The sequence below is a fragment of the Hemibagrus wyckioides genome, linkage group LG10, assembly GCF_019097595.1.
Source record: "Hemibagrus wyckioides isolate EC202008001 linkage group LG10, SWU_Hwy_1.0, whole genome shotgun sequence".
NCBI classification, from domain to species: domain Eukaryota; kingdom Metazoa; phylum Chordata; class Actinopteri; order Siluriformes; family Bagridae; genus Hemibagrus; species Hemibagrus wyckioides.
Window position 1 is genome coordinate 18,525,001 of NC_080719.1, and position 20,199 is coordinate 18,545,199.

Consider the following 20,199-nt stretch of genomic DNA (forward strand, 5'->3'; position numbering starts at 1 on the left):
TGTGTGTGTATATATATATATATATATATATATATATATATATATATATATATATACAGTGTGTGTGAGTGTGTGTGGGAGAGACAGAATCTATCTATCTATCTATCTATCTATCTATCTATCTATCTATCTATCTATCTATCTATCTATCTATCTATCTATCTAATGTTCTCCTTTAGGCCTGTGTGTGTATCAGAGGCAGTGTTCAATTTTAGAGGAGTTGAATATAAAAACTTGGAGCACGGTGAAGCCCCGCCCCTCCGGCGTGCAGCATACGGCGCGCGCGTGAATGGAGAGCCACTCAGTCACTCAGCGCGAGACCGAGGGAGTGAGAGAGAGAGAGAGAGAGAGAGAACGGGGTTTTGTATAACCGCTGTGAAAAATGTTGTCGCTTTCACTGTGGGGCTGCTAAGAGTGAGAGGTAGCCCAAGAAACTGGTCATATATGTGACCGGAAGGAAAGCCGAGGACAGGGTCAACTTGGAGAGTGATGCGGTCGGTTTGAGCTCGAGCTCGAGCCTAAGAGAGCGCGCGCGCGAGGAGCGAGGCAACTTTCACATGACATGTTAAGCAAAGCCGGGAAGGTTCTGTCCTCGAGCCGCTTTCTTGCACTGTTCTAAACGGATACGTGTTTTCTTTCTTTCTGTTTCTCCCCACACAGAGACATGAGCGTGTTCAGCGTGGCTTTGATTTAACCTGAACATGTGGAGGAGGAGGAGGAGGCTAATTAACTAAAGTGTCTTTTTTTTTTCGCAACTTGGACGGATGCGTGCTTTCATCGCGTGCAATCGACAGTGAGGAAACTTTTATTATTATTTTCTTTTTCTTCTTGCAAGTTGGGAATGGATCTGAAAGGCAGTGGACTATACAGTCGGCTCGCACTGCGTGAAATACGACTCCATACCCGATATCTTTAATACCGCTTTATTATAAGCATTATTCTAGTACGTGTGTGTGTGTGTGTGTGTGTGTGTGTGTTTTTTCTCCTCACGTGAACGGATTATGTTGGACATGCAGCACGCTGTAGGTGTGAGCTCGCGCGACGTCAGTGAGCTGAAGTTGACGCTGTGAGTTTTGAATGGAAACTGATGAGCTCTGAAACACTGTATTAAGCCTGGTGTAATTCAGCGTCGCTTCACTTCACCCCTCTCTCTCTCCCAAGACTCGATTTGAAGATTGATTGAAGAATGTAATTGACTGCTGTTATTGAAATTTATTCCTGCATATAAGCTAAGCAGCTAAGCACACAGCATCTGATCCTAGATAAACCCTCTTCTGAAAAGAGAGAGAGAGAGAGAGAGCACGAGCACACAGAGGCAGATCTGTGATTGTTTTCTGATTCGTTTGGATTGCGATTGAGAATGATGGACAAACACTGTGTGGTGTATCAGATGGAGTTGACGCTTTTGATGATCGCCGTGCTCTTTTGGGTCACAGTTTGGGCAGACGACAGCAAGATCATTTCAGACAGATATGCTGTGTACTGGAACAGCACCAATCCCAGGTAAGCAGGGGTTGCTCTAAGGACACAAGTTTGTTTATTTATTTATTTATTTATTTATTTTTTATTTTCAAGGAGTTCAGAAGTCTGCCTGCACTCCAAACAAAACAAAACAAAAATCATGTGGACTTCTTTCCTAATGTTACTGACAAGAGCACAGCAGATGAGCTGCTGAATCCAAAATAAATCTTAAAGTAATCACATTAAAGTGTAGCCTCCTGGACTAGAGCTGTATTTAAGATTTAAATACACAATTTTATAAGTGTACAGTTTTAAAGTGGGGTCTGTAAACCATAGGCAGGGTTTTTTTTTTTAAAAAAATGAAAAATTATTATTTTTTAATTAAAAATAGCTACAGTGCTAAAAATATATTCATCAGAACCACGTTTTAATTAGGTAATTAATTATTATTATTATTTTTTTTATTTACCTATATAACTATTCACCCAAATCCATCCAAACCTCAACAACAACTCTAAAACAAGTAGGCCGGCAAAAACGTCATGTTTTCTACTCTGAGAAATTTAAGTTACAATTTCTAATAAATATGCAAAAACAAACAAAAAAAAAAATCAACCTATTAATTACGTTCATTATTTCTACTAGTTCGATGATTTTCGTCAGCATCGTCCAAAGGAAAAAAAAAAGTTTGAGAACTTCTGCTACATGTAAAGGCGCAGCTTTTTAATACTTCTCTAAAATATATTTTATATATTTTTTTGTGATTATAATCATTTTCTTGGAGTATTAACCCCTCGAATACTGAATTATTTCAGACGTTGTGAGTGAGCAGAACTCCAGCTAGTTTAACTCGGTTACAGTTTTCTCGACCGCACGCATGGCGCTGTTCTGATTTCTGCTCCTGAAGCTTTCTTATGAATCCTGGTTGGCATCTACAGGTGAGGAAAGGAAAGTCTAGAACCCTCCTTCTAACGGAGTAAAGTGTGCTCTGACATTTCCGTGGAGGTTTATAAGCTGCGAGATGAAATGTATGAAGATTTGAAGATTCCTCTTTAGATATGAGGCTGATACGGTGTGACTGTGTGTGTGGCACCACTTTTAAGTTTGTTTAATACGACTCACTTGGTAACTTAATGATATTGATCTCTTTGTGTGCTTTCTCATCTTATTTTATCTTCGTGTGTATATATATATATATATATATATATATATATATATATATATATATATATATATATATATATATATATATATATAATATAAAAAAAATGAGAGAAACAATATTTTTTGAAGTGCGTGATCTAAAATAATATCCACTAGGTTATTTCCTTTCAAATAACCATGTGGTTCACATTGTGAGATGAAATCTTAAAACTCCCCCCTTTTTTCTCTCTCTCTCTCTCTCTCACACACACACACACACACACACACACACACATGAACACACACCGTACTCAGAGTCTTGGGCCATGTTCCAGTGTGGCAGAAGGCTGAGCTTTGTCTGCAGCCTGCAAGGCTTCACACAATCCAACATATTTCAAGTTTGACTCAGTGCAGTGTTTTTTTTCCAAGAGCTATAAGACACAACACATCACAGACACAACATGAAACAAACTTATTCTTATTATTTCGCTGGCTTGGTTTGGGTACGAGTCCTGATTTCATCTGTCTGTGTGATTTAAAAAAAAAAACAAAATCTGTAAAGGAAAGAAGTTTGCTCATTTGTTTGTTTGTAACCTGAGTGAAGCGTCTGTGGAAAATTTAGTCAACGATGTAAGTTGAGAAACATCGCAGACTCAGTGTGTGGAAGTTTAAGAGTTTATCTGGAGTGAATACAGCTGTGTTTTTTTTTTTTTTTACCATTTTACTGTATAGACTCATTCATAAAAGTTCAAAAACTCAACACGTCTTACTATCCTGTATAAGAAGTGACCTTTTTTTTTAATTATTATTATTTTAATAGACCGCTTTGGATCAGCTAACCCAACCCCCCCACCCCCCCGACAGTTCTACCAGGACGTCTATATATCCGTAACTTTTTAAGCCTCATTTAACAGGCATCACGTCTCCGGCGTCTTTCCTTCATTATCAGGTTCATCTTGAGCAACTGGTCCGTACTTTACATGCACTTTTTCCCCCCCTTTCCTCTCCAGAGCTTTCTGATGAAATTCCATCTAGTAGTGTTTTGTCTAGCATACGTTAGCAGTTTCACAGTTTTGCCAGCGCTAATTTCACTTATCAGCAGGTAGATCTGTGCTTTCCACTTTTTGACAAGGCTAATCAGACCCCAGTAAAACTTTTTTCTTTCTTTTTTTTATTTCTTTAAATTTTTTTTGGACCGTTTTACTGAAAAGTGCCAGTTGCGAATGATTTATAGCGTCTGCAAAGCAGTTTTTTTAAGATTTGGGATTTTAAAACCCGCACTGGAAGGAAATGAAGCTGGAAACGAGCGCATGGCCGAGGTGGAACTGTAAAGCGTCGGAAATCGGGGCCGGCACTCTGCGAGGCTTCCACGGCTTTCAGCTGCAAGTGTGAAAATAAGGCAGATTGATCCTGCACTTTCGTTTACAAGTTTCTGGGAAGAGCGTTACACGCCTCATTTCTACTGTGATTTATATAGTTAGATGTTTTAAATGTAAAATAAATAAATAAATAAATAAAAATTCTACGGATTTTTGCCTCTTAGGACATTCAGCCTGATTTTATATTTTATCGTCTTTACTTAATTTACGATCTTACTGTATGCATTATTTTATTTTGTTTATTTATTTTCTTTAAAAACCAGATTAATAACATTTTCCCCATCCATTGCAAAGCTTTCAAATGTTTTCCGGGATTTCTAAAGATTTCTGTAGATATGTTTGAGCTGATTTGTTTAACATGTTTTTTGGGAATCGTTGCAGCAGATTAAAGCAGAGCAGAAAGATTTCTTGTTTTTTGCTCGAGGTTTTGATAAACGGTGAACGCTGTAAACGTCGAGTCTGTTTTTTTGACGTTGGATGCGGCAGGTTTTGTAATAATCGTAATAATCAGACAGATTTTTTTTTTTAAACACTGGAGGGAAAAACCGCCTCTGCGATCGAGTCCTGACTCTGTGATCGTCCTCATTAACATTATCGGATTTTTAAATTGATTTTATTTTCAGGAATCGTGTAAATTAGATCATTCGATGTATCTGGAATTGTTTCGGTTTTACGATCCTCTAGGTGGCGTTACGCTAGATTCTAGATTTTTCTTCACCGTACAGTTTGTCCGCCATTTTCTCAAGCGTCCGAGAGGCGTAGCTCAGGCGGAATGGTGTAAGCCGAACACAAGAAATGGAGCGGAGGGATGAAGTGGCAGAGATCAGGAGAGATTTGTGTAGCAAGTAAGAGGGAAAAAAAAAAACACCTCATTTTTTAAAATAATATTTTTTATGTATAAGCAGACGGTGCAGATTTTGCCCTTTTAAGCACAACGTTATTACTGGGGGAAAAAACCCCCCAGATATAAAGCGTTTAATAATAAGCGAAATATTAAACTGCAATGTTCCCAGTGTATAAAAAGCATCTTAGTAAAACTTCCTGTTTCAGCACAGAGACTTTAGAACCAAGATGTGTGTTTTTTTTTTTAAAAAACCTCCAAACCCACAAAGGAAAAGGGCTGCATGCATAAAATCCCTTTAATATTTTTCTATTGCACTGAAACTTCCGAAAGTGACGTTTGCTTAATGCCCCCCCCCCTCCCCTCTGGTCAGGGTTCTGAAATGATTTTTCCCAGTTTTCATCCAGGAAAGCGTTTTCGCGGTCATCCTGCCAGCGTTGTGCAAACGAACTACACGAGTGTACGGAGCTCGTAATTAATTTACGGCGTCGAGGGGGCGGTGATTTACTGTTTAATTTCTTCTTCATTGTGTGTGAAAACTATCTCCCTTGAAATTACCCACTGAGCACTAATGAGTGTTCCATCTGCTTGGAACATGACCTGCTACCCTCAAGGTCAAAAAACACCACCACCACCACCACCCTCCACTCCCCAAATCACCCCCTCACCTCTTGTTTTTTTTTTTTTTTTATTATATTTTATAAACACTGAGCATCATAACATTTATATAATCTCGCTCGATTAAATCCCGAGCAGCACCGTCGCGACGTCCGACAGTCGTTTAACTGAATGATGTAAGACACTAAAAGTTTTTACCCCCCTTTTTTTCCCCCCCAGTGGTATTTAAGCAGTTGTCCTGCTTGAAGGAAGGCACTTAAATGGCTGGAGCTCAGCACACAGCACATTCGTTAGTTTGGAAATCTGATTAAGTTACAAGAGGCAGAAGAGCAGGGTTCAATTCTGAGGAAAATAAATAAATAAATAAATAAATAGATAAATATATAAATAAAGGGACATACTGCATCCTTTAAAATGGCGGTAATATGGAGTCACGTTGACTTTGTTGCTGTGAGACTCCAGACTATATTTGTTGGATTACTGTATGAGAGAATTGAGTTACAGAGCTCTGGAGGTCAAATGTACATTTGGCTTTAACCCCGTTCTCGGTAATTCAAGTCAGGAGCAGATTTTTTTGCCCTTGACCATTTCGAGTGATGATATTTTCTTCATTTTGAACAAAATAATCAGCGTCAGTTTTGTCTATTGGGTATAAAACAGTAAGAATTACGTTGAACTTTATATTGTGTCTTTGTTTTTGTTTTTTTTTAAACAAAAGCAATTAAATATCATATAGTGATCGCACTAATGGAAAGCGCAAGTCTTTATCCGCTTCCTCTATTAGACAAACTTTACACAACAAGCGTCGAAAACGGATCAGCGATTCATTTCTCTCTCTCTAATGAAACGCAATGAAAAGAAAACGCTCTTCTAAAGCGACTTTTCCCTCCCCGACCCCAGCATTACGTTAAAAGGCCGTCTAACATCTCATTAAGGATTAAAGTTTTCTTCGGAAAGCAATCAGCACGGAAGAGGAGTTCGCTAATCAGCAATCGAAGGAGGTTCAAAGCTTTATTAAATAAAACCAGCGGCAGTAAGCAGGAGCCCCAGAGCTGGTTTCATGTAGCAGGACACAGCATTTCATTCCCAATGTTAATCAAGGTTATGGTAATGCAGCGTGGAGGAAACGGCTCCCAGTCTCCTCGCCCGCTCCAGCCGAAGCCTGAACGATGATTGTGAATGTCAGGGTGTGTTTTTGTGTGGTGTTGATTTTTTTTAAATTTTTTTTTTGCAGCTGTAATATTATCTCCTCGGCCTAATCTCAGGCTCGGATCGTACTTCCCACTCTCGAGACAGAGCGATGGGGTACGCGGGATCTTTCCTGTAGTACGTGCTCGGCTTTCAGATCAACCGAGTCGAGGAAATTTACGAGGAGAGATTTAAAAACGAGCGTGATGAAAAAACAAATTCCTCATCCTGCTACGTTTGGCCTGTTTTAAAAAATTTTATATATTGAATGTTACAGCTGTGATCATTTTTATTTGACTTCCATTCCCCATGTTTTCCTCCAAAACTAATATTCTCTCCATGTTTTTTTAACTGTACTCTAAACCGAGCGATCTTTAATGGCTTCCGCAAACCATTTTAAATTCTATTTTATATTTTTTGCTGCTAAACAGTCGAAATCTTCATCCAGGACGGATGTTGAGCTCGCTGACGAATTAAACACGAAAATGATGATTTTCAAAAAATATTATTAATTTCAACCCAAATGGACCAAACGTATTTCTGGTGTTTTCTGTGTTTTTTATTTTTTTTATTTTTTTTTTTTTTTTACATTTTCTTTATCCCCAGCAACAGCCTCTATCACAACGTCATCATACCTTCTGCACTTCTCATAAATTTTAATGCGTGACCCACATTCATTTTCCACATTGGCAGTCACGTGCACCAAGAGAACTCCGAACTTGATTTGATCTCAGTGCTTAGAGAATAGAGAGAGACTCCCCCCAAAATCCCAATATCCCCCCCCCCCCCATCACCACCATCACCATCAGCCCCACAAAAAAAAAAAACTAGTGATTTTTTTAGCTGTCACAGTAACCGATTTGACAAAAAGTCCTGGCTCACACCGACCGAGTCTCTCTCTCTCACACACACACACACACACACACACACACACACACAGCTTTTATTTCACTTATATTGGGACGCTCCCGAGTTCTCAGCTTCTTGAGTGCTGGACATTGTGTTTTATATTCCTGCTTTTCAAGCAGCCTCACGGGGTTGAGGCTTGTTTTCTCACCACTCGCCTATTCAGCGTACACTATTTATGGTGGAAAAAGTGGAACACAGCCCCCCCAGAGCTGCATTATATGTTTTAAATAAAGTGCTAGTCGGTCTCCGACGAGTCCAAACTGCTCTTTATCCTCCTGAGCCACCGAGAAAGCAAACCATCTTACATTTAAATGACGTATATATAAGTTTAAGCACACATTGTTCCGTTTTTTTTTTTTTTGGACGCAGTAACGAGAGATGAGAAACAACCAAAATGAACTGTAAAAGAATGGATGAGAAAAATAACAAAGAAATTTTATAGATTTTATATCTGTGGCTGTCAGCTATTACAGAATGTTTTTTTTTTTTATTGTGTACATTTTGTGTTCCTTGTACATTTAGCACAATCTAAATTTACACACGTGCGACTAAAGTAAACTAGCTCAAGCGTTTGTGCGTCCAGGTTTTCGCTGCATTCTTGTAAACACTATGTTTCTTTCGTTGTTAGATTAACGTTGTTGTGATGTTAAAAAAAAAAAAACGGCCGTATCTTACCGTAGTCACGTTTCAGACTGCGAAATCCGACCCGAAATGTTTGTGTATAAAAATAAACTTCCCCACTGAAGCTACGTACTTGTCCAGCTTCAGGTTCAGAACACGATTTTCACTCAGGCGGACTCGATTCCACAACATTTTTAATTTCCCCTTACTGGAAATATATACGTTTTTATTTAAGCTAGTTGACATAAAATGAAAAGTGTGTTTACATTCACAAGCAGGAAGTTAAGCAGATAAACCTGACATATGAGGAAGAAAAGATCACTGTTTTAATATAAACAGAGAAAAATGATCATCTAATTTTCTTAAAGTGATTTATTTAAACTAGTATTTTTATTAAATAATCATTTAATTATTATTAAATATCAGGGAATTGCCTGAAAATGAACTATTAGACATGTAAATAGCTCTGGCTTTGTTAATGTCAAAAGTGTCTAAAATATTTCTAAAAAGAATATCCAATGTTTTTGTAGCAAAAATTTAAATTTTTTGCAAAAAAATTTTTTGGCAATGAATTTCAAAGATTATTTTTTAATTTGATCATTTCAGGCCCTTTAGCGTTCAGAATGTTTATTTAAAAAATTATATTATTAAATATTTATTTTAATATTTAGTTCAATATTTTTGCAACAGTTCAATATTAATGTCTTTAATTTTCAGACTGGAATTTTAGAGTTATACAGTTTATTTTTTTATTTACTGGCAGAGTGGGGTTTAGTGCATCTGATGAACATTTCTTATCATTTAAAAGTTTATCAGTTGTCATTATGTCGTTATATGATTTCATAACATTCCCCAGTGTCGGCGATGAGAAACGTCAGCGTTATGTTTATTTTTCGCATACATACATATATATGAAATATCATAGTTTTGTATGCATGTCTGTACATATATATAGATACAGTGGGGTGCAAACATGCATTTTCCTAATTGAACACAATGGATCTTATTAGCAGCAACTCGATTGAACAGAAGATTCTTTGACATTTTAATATGCGTTTCTTAGTATTTGTTTCATCCCCGATTGCTTTCATTTTAAATTTCAATTTGTTTGCAAGTAAACAGGAACCCAAAGATATTCCAAAAACTAATATTTCCAAAAACAGATATTTCCAAAAACTAAAACCTAATAGTAACTTAACTTTAAACTTGATATTTTTTCTATGTTTCTATACTTCTGTAAAGCTGTTTTGAGGACAGTGTATTTGTATAGAGAAAGCGCTATACAAATAAATTGAATTGAATTCTTTTCATTTTCTATTTTAAATCGAAGAAAATCCTAGTCATATATATATATATATATATATATATATATATATATATATATATATATATATATATATATATATATATATATATATATATATATATATATATACACAGATATGTTCAATGACCTTCAGAATGTTCTAGAAGATGGCCGCTGCTCCACCGTCCACAAGGTTTTTGGCTTCATGTGAGAGAGCGAGGGTTTGCCTTAGCACAGTGCACTCCAGCTTTGACCTTCAAACAACTGAAGAAAAGTTTGGGAATTGGATAGAGCAGGGAAAAAAAAGGAAAGGCTGTGAAAAGTATAGCAGCCCAATTCACCTGGGAGTTTTCTCTCCTGAATCGCACACATGTCAAACCTGTCATTCTCTCAAAGCCAGAAGAAGCGCTGTTATCTGGAGGTTTGATGCCAGACGGAGACTCTGGGGTTATGGACAGGCTGAACAGAAATGGCCGAGCCTTTCCTCTAAACACTTACTGTAAAATCAGCCGTGGACTCCAGCTGGGACGCTTTTGATGTACAGTAGATCTGGATGGTCACACCACTGCAAAATAAAAAAAAGTAAAAAAAAAAAAACCCCACACACTTCTGAGTTTGACGAATTCAGCTTTTCTCTGGTGGTTTCAAATCTAAACAACACGACGGTGTGTGCCGTACAGTCGCACTTCTCAGTGAGGCAGGTGTGTGTGCTGCTTCCTCACAGTCACTGCCAGTCGGCTTATTTTTCAGCGCTGACTGGGAAAAAAAGTGAAATGGAAATAAAATTGAAAAAAAAAAAGTTGGTGTTTATTTAAAGCCATTTTAAGATTCGTACTATTATTTGACAGAAGGCTATATTTTAGGATTTTTAATTTTTTTTAAGAAAAGTATTTTCTTAATTGAGGATTAATTAAAGCCACAGTTTGTTTGTTTTTTTACATGAGCACACTAAAACCTTTTCTTTCTTTTTATAAAAATGTGTAATTTCTCTGCAGAGCCACAATCACAACAACATAAAACACTGTATCATAGAAGAAACACCGACTTAACCAACCACCATCAAATAGACTCTAATAGATATTATATTATATAATATTTGGCACCTAAGCAGTAAATATTTAAGTAAACATTTCACATAATTCTGTTCGGGGGCGTTTTCAGGGCGGTCAATGTGCTGAAAATATAATATCTCAATTGACATTTTGCTTGAGGGTAATTTAATTCATGAATAAAATATTTAAAATAGATTACAAAAACAATTTTTTTAAGTTAAATATAAAAATTCCATTTTAAAGTGTTAGAAAAAATTCCGTTTTAGTAACAGAAAAGTAATAAAAATAAATGTAAAAAATATAATGGGACAAAATTTATCCTAGTCAGCTCACTTAATACTACTGTAAACTATTAGCAACTTTTTAAGTACAGCAAAAACATGATCATGTTCGTGAAAAACATGATCTTGGAATGTCATGCCGTCCTTAAATTATTAAAAAAAAAAAACCCTTGGCAAATTGCTGTGGTGTTAGAAGAATAAACACTTAGTAAGAAGAATAAACACTTACTGTCCTGTGCTGTTACAGGACAGTAATCAACAATCGCCTGGTATCTGCCCTCCATCGCTGATCATTTCCCCATAACAGTCCTCCCTGGGATGTTTTATTTCTTGCTTAATGATCCTTCCTACTTTGTTGCAATAGCTTTACTTGATCACTTGATTTAAAAAAAAAAAAAAAAAAAAAACGATGTTGCTACCACCTTGCTGCCAGAAAATGTAATTAAACTAATAGCTTTGATTCTTGAAATCTGATTACGGAGTAAGTCTGACTCTTTTTTCTGCCCCGTAGACCCAGCGTCTTCCCGTTATCAAATTACTTAAGTGCATGTAGATGCATTGGATTATTGAACATTTTTGAACAGTTATCAGATTGTGTTTGGACGTAAACACGCTGTCACTGCTGCTGCTCAGTGTCCGGTCGTGCCATCGCTTAACAGGAGGCGAAGAGAAGAAGACGAAGGATGGCGGATATGTTTTAATAGAAGACGTGGATTCTTGCTCATGCATGCAGTCGTTAAGGCACAGGACAGGTTAAGAGCTTCACACAGAACATCTGAATGATATGTTGTTGTTGTTGTCTTGGTGAGTTTGAATGGAGAAATCTCCCAACTGAACAGAGATGGTGCGAAAAACTAAAAACATCCAGAGAGAAGCAGATCTGCCTCGTAAGTGAGAGTGCGGATGAGTCACTTCAGAAGATGTGTGTGTTTAACGGGTGAAAGCTACCAGAAAGTTGTACGAGTAGGAAATTCAGGATTTTCTTTGAGCTCAGAATGTCCGAGTCAGGGGTCAAGTCAGTAAGAAAACTCTGTGGAATCAACAGATCTAACATCTGTACTGGAGGTGGAGTTAAATTTGTTGAAATTGAGTGTTTACTCATCTCAGTGGCTGATTTTTTTAGTATTTACAGTAAACAAACCGCTGCGCAAAATACGTCAGCATTGTACAATTATGTGTGATATGTAACAACGAAGATTACAGCGGCTTCATTCATTAAAAACAAAGTATAACACACTTGATACGCATTGTTTCTTCTTCATTTTCTAGATGTAGAGCTCTATTTTTTCTAGTTAATTTAACAGAACCTTCACCGCGCTCCGAGGAAAGTGACTCGCACCTGACGTCGTAATTACGACCTCCCAGTAGGACTTGAATGCACAGGGACAGGAAGGCTACAGTAATTCAAACATCACTCTTTATAGCAGTGCTGAACAGAAAAGCGTCTCAGACAGGAATGACCTTTCAAATAGAGATAGGAATCTGAGGATGGGACAGAGGTGGGAATCTGAGGGTACTATGGGAAGATTCCTCATCATCTCAGATACCTGTTTAATCGTCAGCCAGAATTTTGTGAATTTTTCGAAACCTCTTCGATTTCATGTGCATGAAACATAAGAACAGCTCTCAGAGAGAGGAATTACACTTCTCTTCACTGGTAGGAGTTTATAGGAAGAATCCTGTGCTTGGAATTTCTCCAATTCAAGAAAAAATACTGTACATTTTGGAAAAAAGTAATAAAATTGAGCATGTTTTAGCTGCAAAACAGGTTGGAGTTCAAATGTGCCATTTAACTGTGTTTTTTTGTCCTTTTAGCAGGTTTTATTTAAGAATTTTTGCTTTGCCGTTTCTGTGATTAAATGACACGCTGCATATAGTAAGTGGAAACATCTGCTCTGAGAGCGACATATGGAAATGAATTTTATTGGTGAATTTTCGTTGTCTGGGCCTCGCCTTGTTTGGCTCGTCGCTATCTGTTGTTTGGCCAGGTGTCTGGGGAAACGCTGTAAAATTGATGAGAATCATAAGTCATGTTAAAGAACTTCCTGTGTGGGCCAAACGTCTTACTCTGTTAAATATATGGTGTGATGACTCATATATTGTCAATGGTTCCCTCGTGCCAGCAGAAGACCAGAGCCAAAAAAGCGAATAATTATAGTACTAAGCAAAAAAAAAAAAAACTTGCATAAGAGTGGTATTTTAGTTGAAACAGTTCTATCAGTGTTTCAGAGTTTTATAGCACACTAGAGCATTTCTCTGTACAAAAGTACGACTCTGGAGGACTCTGGAGAAAGACTTTCAGCCGCTCAAAAGCCGATCCCTGTTTTAACCTTGTTTACCAGTACGCTGACCAGTGGAATGGAAATGGACTTATGGGACGTTATGAATCAATATAAATAAATGAATGATTTTATCACCATAAGTCTGATATGAAATGAGTCAGGGCTCTGTTTGCTTTCTGTGGGTTTGAGACCCTCTGTTGGATAACCTTACACAGAGTTTTAGTGGTTGAAAATCAAATCTGAGCAGCTTTATAGATGGACAAGCACTTGGAGCATCTCAGAGAACAAAATGGCTTTGATATCAGCATTTACTTTTGATTCGTGAATTGTTTTTCTATGAATATATTGCTCCTGTTAGGCTAGAGAAAAACAAAATTTCATATGAAGAACTACAAATTCTTCAAGTCCTGAGTTTCTACTTTCATATGAGCTTCATATTAAGCTTAACTGTGGAGTGGGACATGACAAAGATGTTCAATACTGAACACAGAGACAACCAAACAGGAGCAAACTCCATTTTTTTGGCCTCTGGTAAAACAAAGAGTTAAAAAGCGTTGGGTGGTAAAAGTAGCCTCCGAGCAGCAGTGACAGCACGAGCACCAGGCTGTGATATAATACAGTAATATAGGAGAACAATTTCTGAGCTCGCACTCAGTGACACGGTGCTGTGTTCGCTCTGATTGCTTGTTAGGAACAGAAATGCGCTATAAGTCACCTCAAACGCATACTCGAAGCGTAAAGGCCATCAGGACCACAGCTTGAAGCAAGCAACATTTCTGACTTCCTTCACAGGGAGAAACTGAACCGTTTAGCACGAGGAGGACGATTTTAAAGGGTAAAATCTGAATCCTCTCCACGGGTTCGTTTCACACTTCTGAGTTTTAGCTGCTAGAAAGTAGCTTTTACAGGGTAACGTTTCTTCTGCTCCAGCGCAGTGAAAGTAAGCTAAACGGAGCCGAACGCTATTAAAGAGAAGTGTTTTAGAAAAACTGCAAACTGCAGTGGAAACAGGCTGTACGCGGTGTTTAGGGGAAAACAATCTATAACCACAGCGAGAAGAAATGCTTTGCTAACTGAAAAGACTCACAAACCAACCAGTTTAATCGCAGGTTTGTGTGGATGTTTGTTCTTCCTCATCAACCACCAAATGTCGACTACAATAAACAACAAACAGCAACCAAAAACATTATCATTCTCACTACGCTACACTAGCTAGCAGAGAATAAAAAAATAACTTGTTAAAACATTGTATACAAGCAGATTATTTATTACTTATAACTTGTACTATATTCATTTATTAATGAGCAACACTAACCGTTTATATCTCACGTCGTGGAAGATCCACAAAGCGATTCAGTCAATATCAATCCATCACCAACTTCTCTCTCTCTCTCTCACTCTCTCTCTCTCTCTTTTTTGTCTTATCCTTCAAGTTATTAGGACAAAAATGCAGCATGTCATGTGTCTGAGAAACCGGAACGCTCAGACATCTCCGTCCTGAAGACTTTCCAGTGTCAGGAAACTTACTGACTGTTACAGAGCACTGACACTGGAGACTTTTGCCATAAATGTCACATAAACGTCTCCTGAAAGAAAGCTTCACCCTATCTCCTATTAGCTTCACTTTATGCCGTAGCATCGTCCGTAGGATTCACTCGAAATGAGCTGTTACCATAGCAACGATATGACCAAGCTTTTTTTTAAATTACCACCGGAAATGTAAGCCTGAGATTCTGCGATAATTAAAATAATCACAGTATGAGTTCATTACATATACACAGCTGGTTATGCATGCTAATGATAGCATGAATAAATTAACATTACCTTGTGTTGACTGATGCACCAGAGGATTGGGAGCAGTTTGAAACATAAAGGTGTTGCTCTGCGTTCTCGAGCAGGTCGGGACGTCAATGCCATGTTGATACGATGAGGTGTAACATCTGAGTGATTTGGTGTAAAGCAAAGTAGAAGCGGTAGTTGCACTTGTTGAAGTACTAGTATTAGTAGTAACTGTACTTTTAGTGGTGTTAGTTGTATTTGTTGTTGTAGTAGTAGTTGTGTTTGTTTTACTTTTAGTAGTATTAGTGTTAGTTTTAGTAAAAGTATTTGTTGTAGTATTTGTAGTAGTGTTAGCAGTAGCAGTTGTGCTACTTTTTGTAGCAGTATTAGTAGTAGTTCTTGTATTTGTTGTATTTTTTAGTAATAGTAGTATTAGGTAGTAGTTGAAGTAGTATTAAAGTATTTGTCATAGTATTATTAGTGTTAGTAGTAGATGTATTTATATTTGTAGTACTATTAGTAGTAGGAATATTTGTTGTATTTGTAGTAGTATTAGTGTTAGTAGTTGTGGTTGTACTTTTTGTAGCAGTATTAGTAGTAGTTGTTGTATTTATAGTAGTAGTAGTAGAAGTATTTGTTGTATTTGTAGTAGTATTAGTGTTACTAGCAGTGGTTGTTGTACTTTTGTAGTGGTATTAGTAGTAGTAGTTGTATTTGTTGTACTTTTAGTAGTATTAGTTGTTGTATTAGTAGTAATAGTAGTATTAGTAGTTGGTTATAAAAACATTATAATAGAATTTAAGACTATATCTTAAAGTTAGGGGCTGTAGAGACACTATAGAGTTTATACACCTAGTGACATCAGATCTGCTTGTGGAACATCACTGTGTTGAGTTAGTTCAGGATTTGTGTTCATTCAGCTACCAGAGCATCAGGTGCTGATGATGGCAGTGAGGAGGTCTGGGGTTCAGTCGGTGCCCCAGTTCATCCACAAAGGTGTTTAGTGGGGTTGAGTCAGAATCAGGGCTCTGTGCAGGACACTCGAGATCTTCCTGTCCAACCCTTCTCAAACCAGGTCTCAGTTTGTGCACTGTCATAATGAGACATGTTTGAACCTTTTAGTGTCCTCCAGTGAAGTAAACTTTGTGGCGGTTTTGTGGTAGAACCTCATGCTCATGTGATATGTGTCACAAAGCCGAAGCCAATGTTCTTGGCTTCAAGAAGGTTTCCCAGAAATAATTTTACCCTGCACCTACACGTTGAGGTTTTTTTTTTTTTTTTTTTTTTTTTTTTAGGAAAAAGCCCATTTAGTTGTGTTCGCACCTAGACGTCAAAACTGTAAGGCAGAGCATTTACTGCTTTGCTTCTTAGCAACAGGCAATTTAATACACAGCACATTTTGGACCCAGATTTAAAAAAAAAACAACCAAAAAACGGTAGGACACGTCGTTATAGAGACTACAGGGCTTTCAACCATGAGTTTACTGGGTGTTAAATCTGACAAATGTTTGACATCTGAGATGGCGGATTGATCCGTGCTGTTGCACGAGCCTATAACGTTAAGTGTTATTTCGGAGTGTTACCAGATACAGAAGAGCAAACGAAATCCATTTTCACCTGTAGCCAGAACCGAGCAGAATCTAAATTTAGCGCCGATGCCAAACTCTATCCGGCAACTGACACAAGGCGTCGAATATTTCAACGAATATGATACTTTTCAGATTCTCCAGCAGAACGTGGGATCCCAAAAAATATCCCAACAAACTTGCAAAGCAAGCTCTTCTACTGCCTGTGTGCTTTCTCAGACCAGAGATCTATACATAACTCTGCAGCAGGACACGTAGCCTGGGCTCGGGATAATCCGAGCGGAGGAGTGGATCGGACCGTAGCTACAGGTCCCCCGTGTGATGATAAACTGCCCTCTCACCTCTGGGTGATGGTAGAGTCAGCTGAACATCTGGATATGGGGGATTATATAGCCTGGCTAGTGAGTTTAAACAGGATTAGCCATTCCAGCTCAGGTGCTGCACTAATAGGATTAGAGAATCTCTTTTCTCGTTCATCCTACTGTTAAGACAAATTATGGGCCATAAAAAAAACAAAAAAACAAAGAAGTGCTTTCAGCTACGTGCAAGGACTTTGGGGAAGAGCCAGCACTGGAATGGCATCAAGTACTGTTGCTGTTCTACTTAATAATAAAGATTCTGATGTTTTACTTTTACGTTTACTCAATTCTAACATTTAGACATTTTATGACAACCATTAAAGTTCATTGAAAGCTACATTTTTTTTATTTTGGGTTTTCTGAAATAAATATAGTGCTTAATATACTTTGTTATTAAAGCTAGATTCCATAATGGCTTCAGTGGCAGATTTAGCTACCTAAAGCAAGCTACCTGGCCTAGCAACAATCTATTCTTCCCAGCTATATTTTTTTTATTAGGCTTCTAACATTTAGTCATTTAATGAGAGGTTTTATGTGCCGGGATAAGGAACTGTGTGAACTAACGTTGTTAGTGAGTGATGGGAATCATTTAAGTCAGTTGTTTGGATTGGATTTGAGGCTTTACAGTTTTGTGTGGAATTTGTACAGACAGAGTTGAAAAATTGAACAGCAGATGACTTTTCTAGCCTGTAAGTTTAGTCACTGCGTTTTCACTCGAAGCCTCTGTCTGAATCGTTGGATTGTTACACTCTTGCTTTATAGCAGGTGAGCACTTAGGTCTTAAGGATTCACTGAGAAGCAGGATTACAGCTACTACATTCACACGTACAGCAACTTGCATAGACAAAGCGACCGGAGATCATTCATTTTCAGTGAGAGCTTCCGGCGACTTCCGCCGACATAGGCAACTAGATGTGGGCGTGTCCAGCGAGATGACGAATTTGAGAAAAGTTGAACTTTATGCAAATGTGAAGCGACCAGCAATGAGAGTGAAGACAGTCGGTTGCACGTTATCATGTGACAAAGAGCACACACTGCTTCTCCTTTATCTCGTATCATATGATGCTTATATACACTATTGGAGTTTATATCCAAACACAGAATCTTCCTCCAGAACGTTTCGGTTTAGCCGAAAGAAAACTGATTTGAATGCCAGTTGCATCACTCTTTGACAACCGCTGTTACTATGGCAACCGGTAGTAGGCTAGGAACGCCTACTGGTGACTTCATAGTACAGCGACAGGTGTGAATGTAGAAATTAGAAAATAGTCACGTACGTAGTGTTTCCATAAAATTTAGAACCTTGATAACTTTTAGTTGTAAAACTTCTCCCACATTTTAAGAGGCAACTCTGTATTTTTTGCCAGAAAAGATCCGTGTTGGTTAGTCTTCCCGAGTGCACTAACATGGTAGTTTACACTCTAGCTGAAAGAGATCAATGACTAAAAGGAGGATTGCAGTCTTTTCAAGGTTAAAGAGAAAAACCCCTATAGAAGTATACCTTTAATTCCCGGATTTTCTCTTGAAAGGACAGGCTTCTCCAGAAGGCTTTAAGGTTCCTCAGTGAGCTTTGTTGGTCCTCTGGGGAGTGGATGCTTGGAGTATCTTGGAGAAATTCGCCAGTGGACCAGTTGGTCAGTTTGTCCATAACTGGATTAGCGTTAAACCTCAAAACAAACCAGATATTTCAGATGCTAGGGCCATGTTATATTGGTACAGCGCAGTGTAGCATGTGTGTGTGACAGTGAAACCCCCAGAATCTCTTCTGGTTTCTGCACATCCTCTGTGTACATATTAGTTCTCATCTCTCTTCATAGACAAATAGACATCCACATGCTGTAAGCACGCCGTTTGTGAGTCCCATAGCAGAGCCAGAGTCATTTATAAAGTATACCTTGGTGCAGGCAATTACCAGCATGCACAAAAAATCACCTCTCTGCCTTGCATGTTGTTTAATGGTCATGCATGTTGGTATTTTTTTCTTTTTTTCCCCCTCCCTTTCTCCAAAAGCTTTTGGCAGCTGTCTGGGTAACTACTTTGCTCACCAGGTGTTCAAGCACTTAGTGTTTTTTCGAAAAGCCACTGTCTGCTATCTCAGCGTCTACTCGGGACAGGGAAGAATTTCACGGCTCATTATCAGCATTCATAACCACACCTAAGGCAAAGGACTTTTCAAGATGTGCTTTTTTTTTATGGGTTTTCTATGATGAACTATCCATGGAAAGAGCTTTCCGGAGCCAACACCCATCAGCGGGTAAAGGAGATGGTTTAGGGTGACTGGAGGACAGCTGCGCTGAAGTGGAACGCTGGTGGTGAGAAGACAGGAAAGGCTGAAATAGTGGGATTAGCCTTGCGGGCTAGGTTTAAGATTAGCATGAAGGGGTGTATCTGTGTGGTGTGTCACTTATGTGCTGAATTTGGAGGATGTATAGTAGCTATATGTAGCTAATAAAGCTGATGGAACAAATTCAGTAGTGCATGTTTTCATCAGAACTAAGAATATTAGTATATATGTAGCTAATAAAGCTAGATAATACTAGCTACATGTAGCTAATAAAACTGACTGTTGAAACAAATTCAATAGTGCAAGTTTCTCATCAGAGCTAAAAATATTAGCTATATGTAGCTAATAAAGCTAGATAATACTAGCTACATGTAGCTAATAAAGCTGACTGTTAAAACAAATTCAGTAGTGCAGGTTTTTTATCAGAACTAAAGATATTTGTATATATAATAAAGCTAGATAAAACTAGCTGTATGTAGCTAATAAAGCTACATAATTCTAGCTATATGTAACTAATAAAGCTAGACAATACTCGCTATATGTAGCTAATAAAGTTAGATAATACTAGCTTTATATACATAATAAAGCTAGGTAATACTAGCTGTATGTAGCTAATAAAGGTAACTGTTGAAACAAATTCAGTAGAATTTTATGGAAAAGGTTTATTCACAAAACGTTATTTCCACCAGCTTTGTCCACTCACCCAAGTCGCTAAACTTCACAGCTACGAGAGCAATTTTCTGCTTTTCTACCAGTTTTAAGAAGCAAAAAGTAGGAACTAAAGTTGTGAGTGAGGTCAGGTCAGAGGAGTCGATCGAGACAGACGTTTTTGTTGGATTTTCCTTTTTTTTTTTTACTGCGTCATACTTAGAATAGAAGTGAGAACAGCTAAATTCAGACGTCACAGATATCTCACGTGTCCACGGTTAATGAGTGGTTGTGTATCGTGGCAGTTGTGTGTTTCAGCATAAAGGAAATCAGAATTGGACTGGACCAGGTGAAAATAAGCAGCGGTCAGGAGCTTGGTGTAATCTGCCTGTGGAATGGACAATTAGGGAATCCTCGGAAGCACCAGGAGACTGAACCCTTTGTCGCTCGGCATACAGGGAT

General features: G+C 38.0%; 1 protein-coding gene across 2 annotated transcripts in view; it reads left to right on the forward strand.

The window, feature by feature from the left end:
- The first annotated feature begins 288 nt into the window (after window positions 1-288).
- LOC131360780 (ephrin-A2-like) overlaps window positions 289-20,199 on the forward strand; it is a 118,972-nt gene continuing 99,061 nt past the window's right edge. The window contains exon 1 of one of the 2 annotated variants that reach the window (XM_058401507.1): window positions 289-793. In XM_058401507.1, the coding sequence (XP_058257490.1) occupies window positions 765-793 (29 nt within the window). In that variant the 5' untranslated portion in view covers window positions 289-764. Of the gene's footprint in view, window positions 1,504-20,199 lie in introns of both variants that reach the window. The other variant, XM_058401506.1, reaches the window with a different exon arrangement.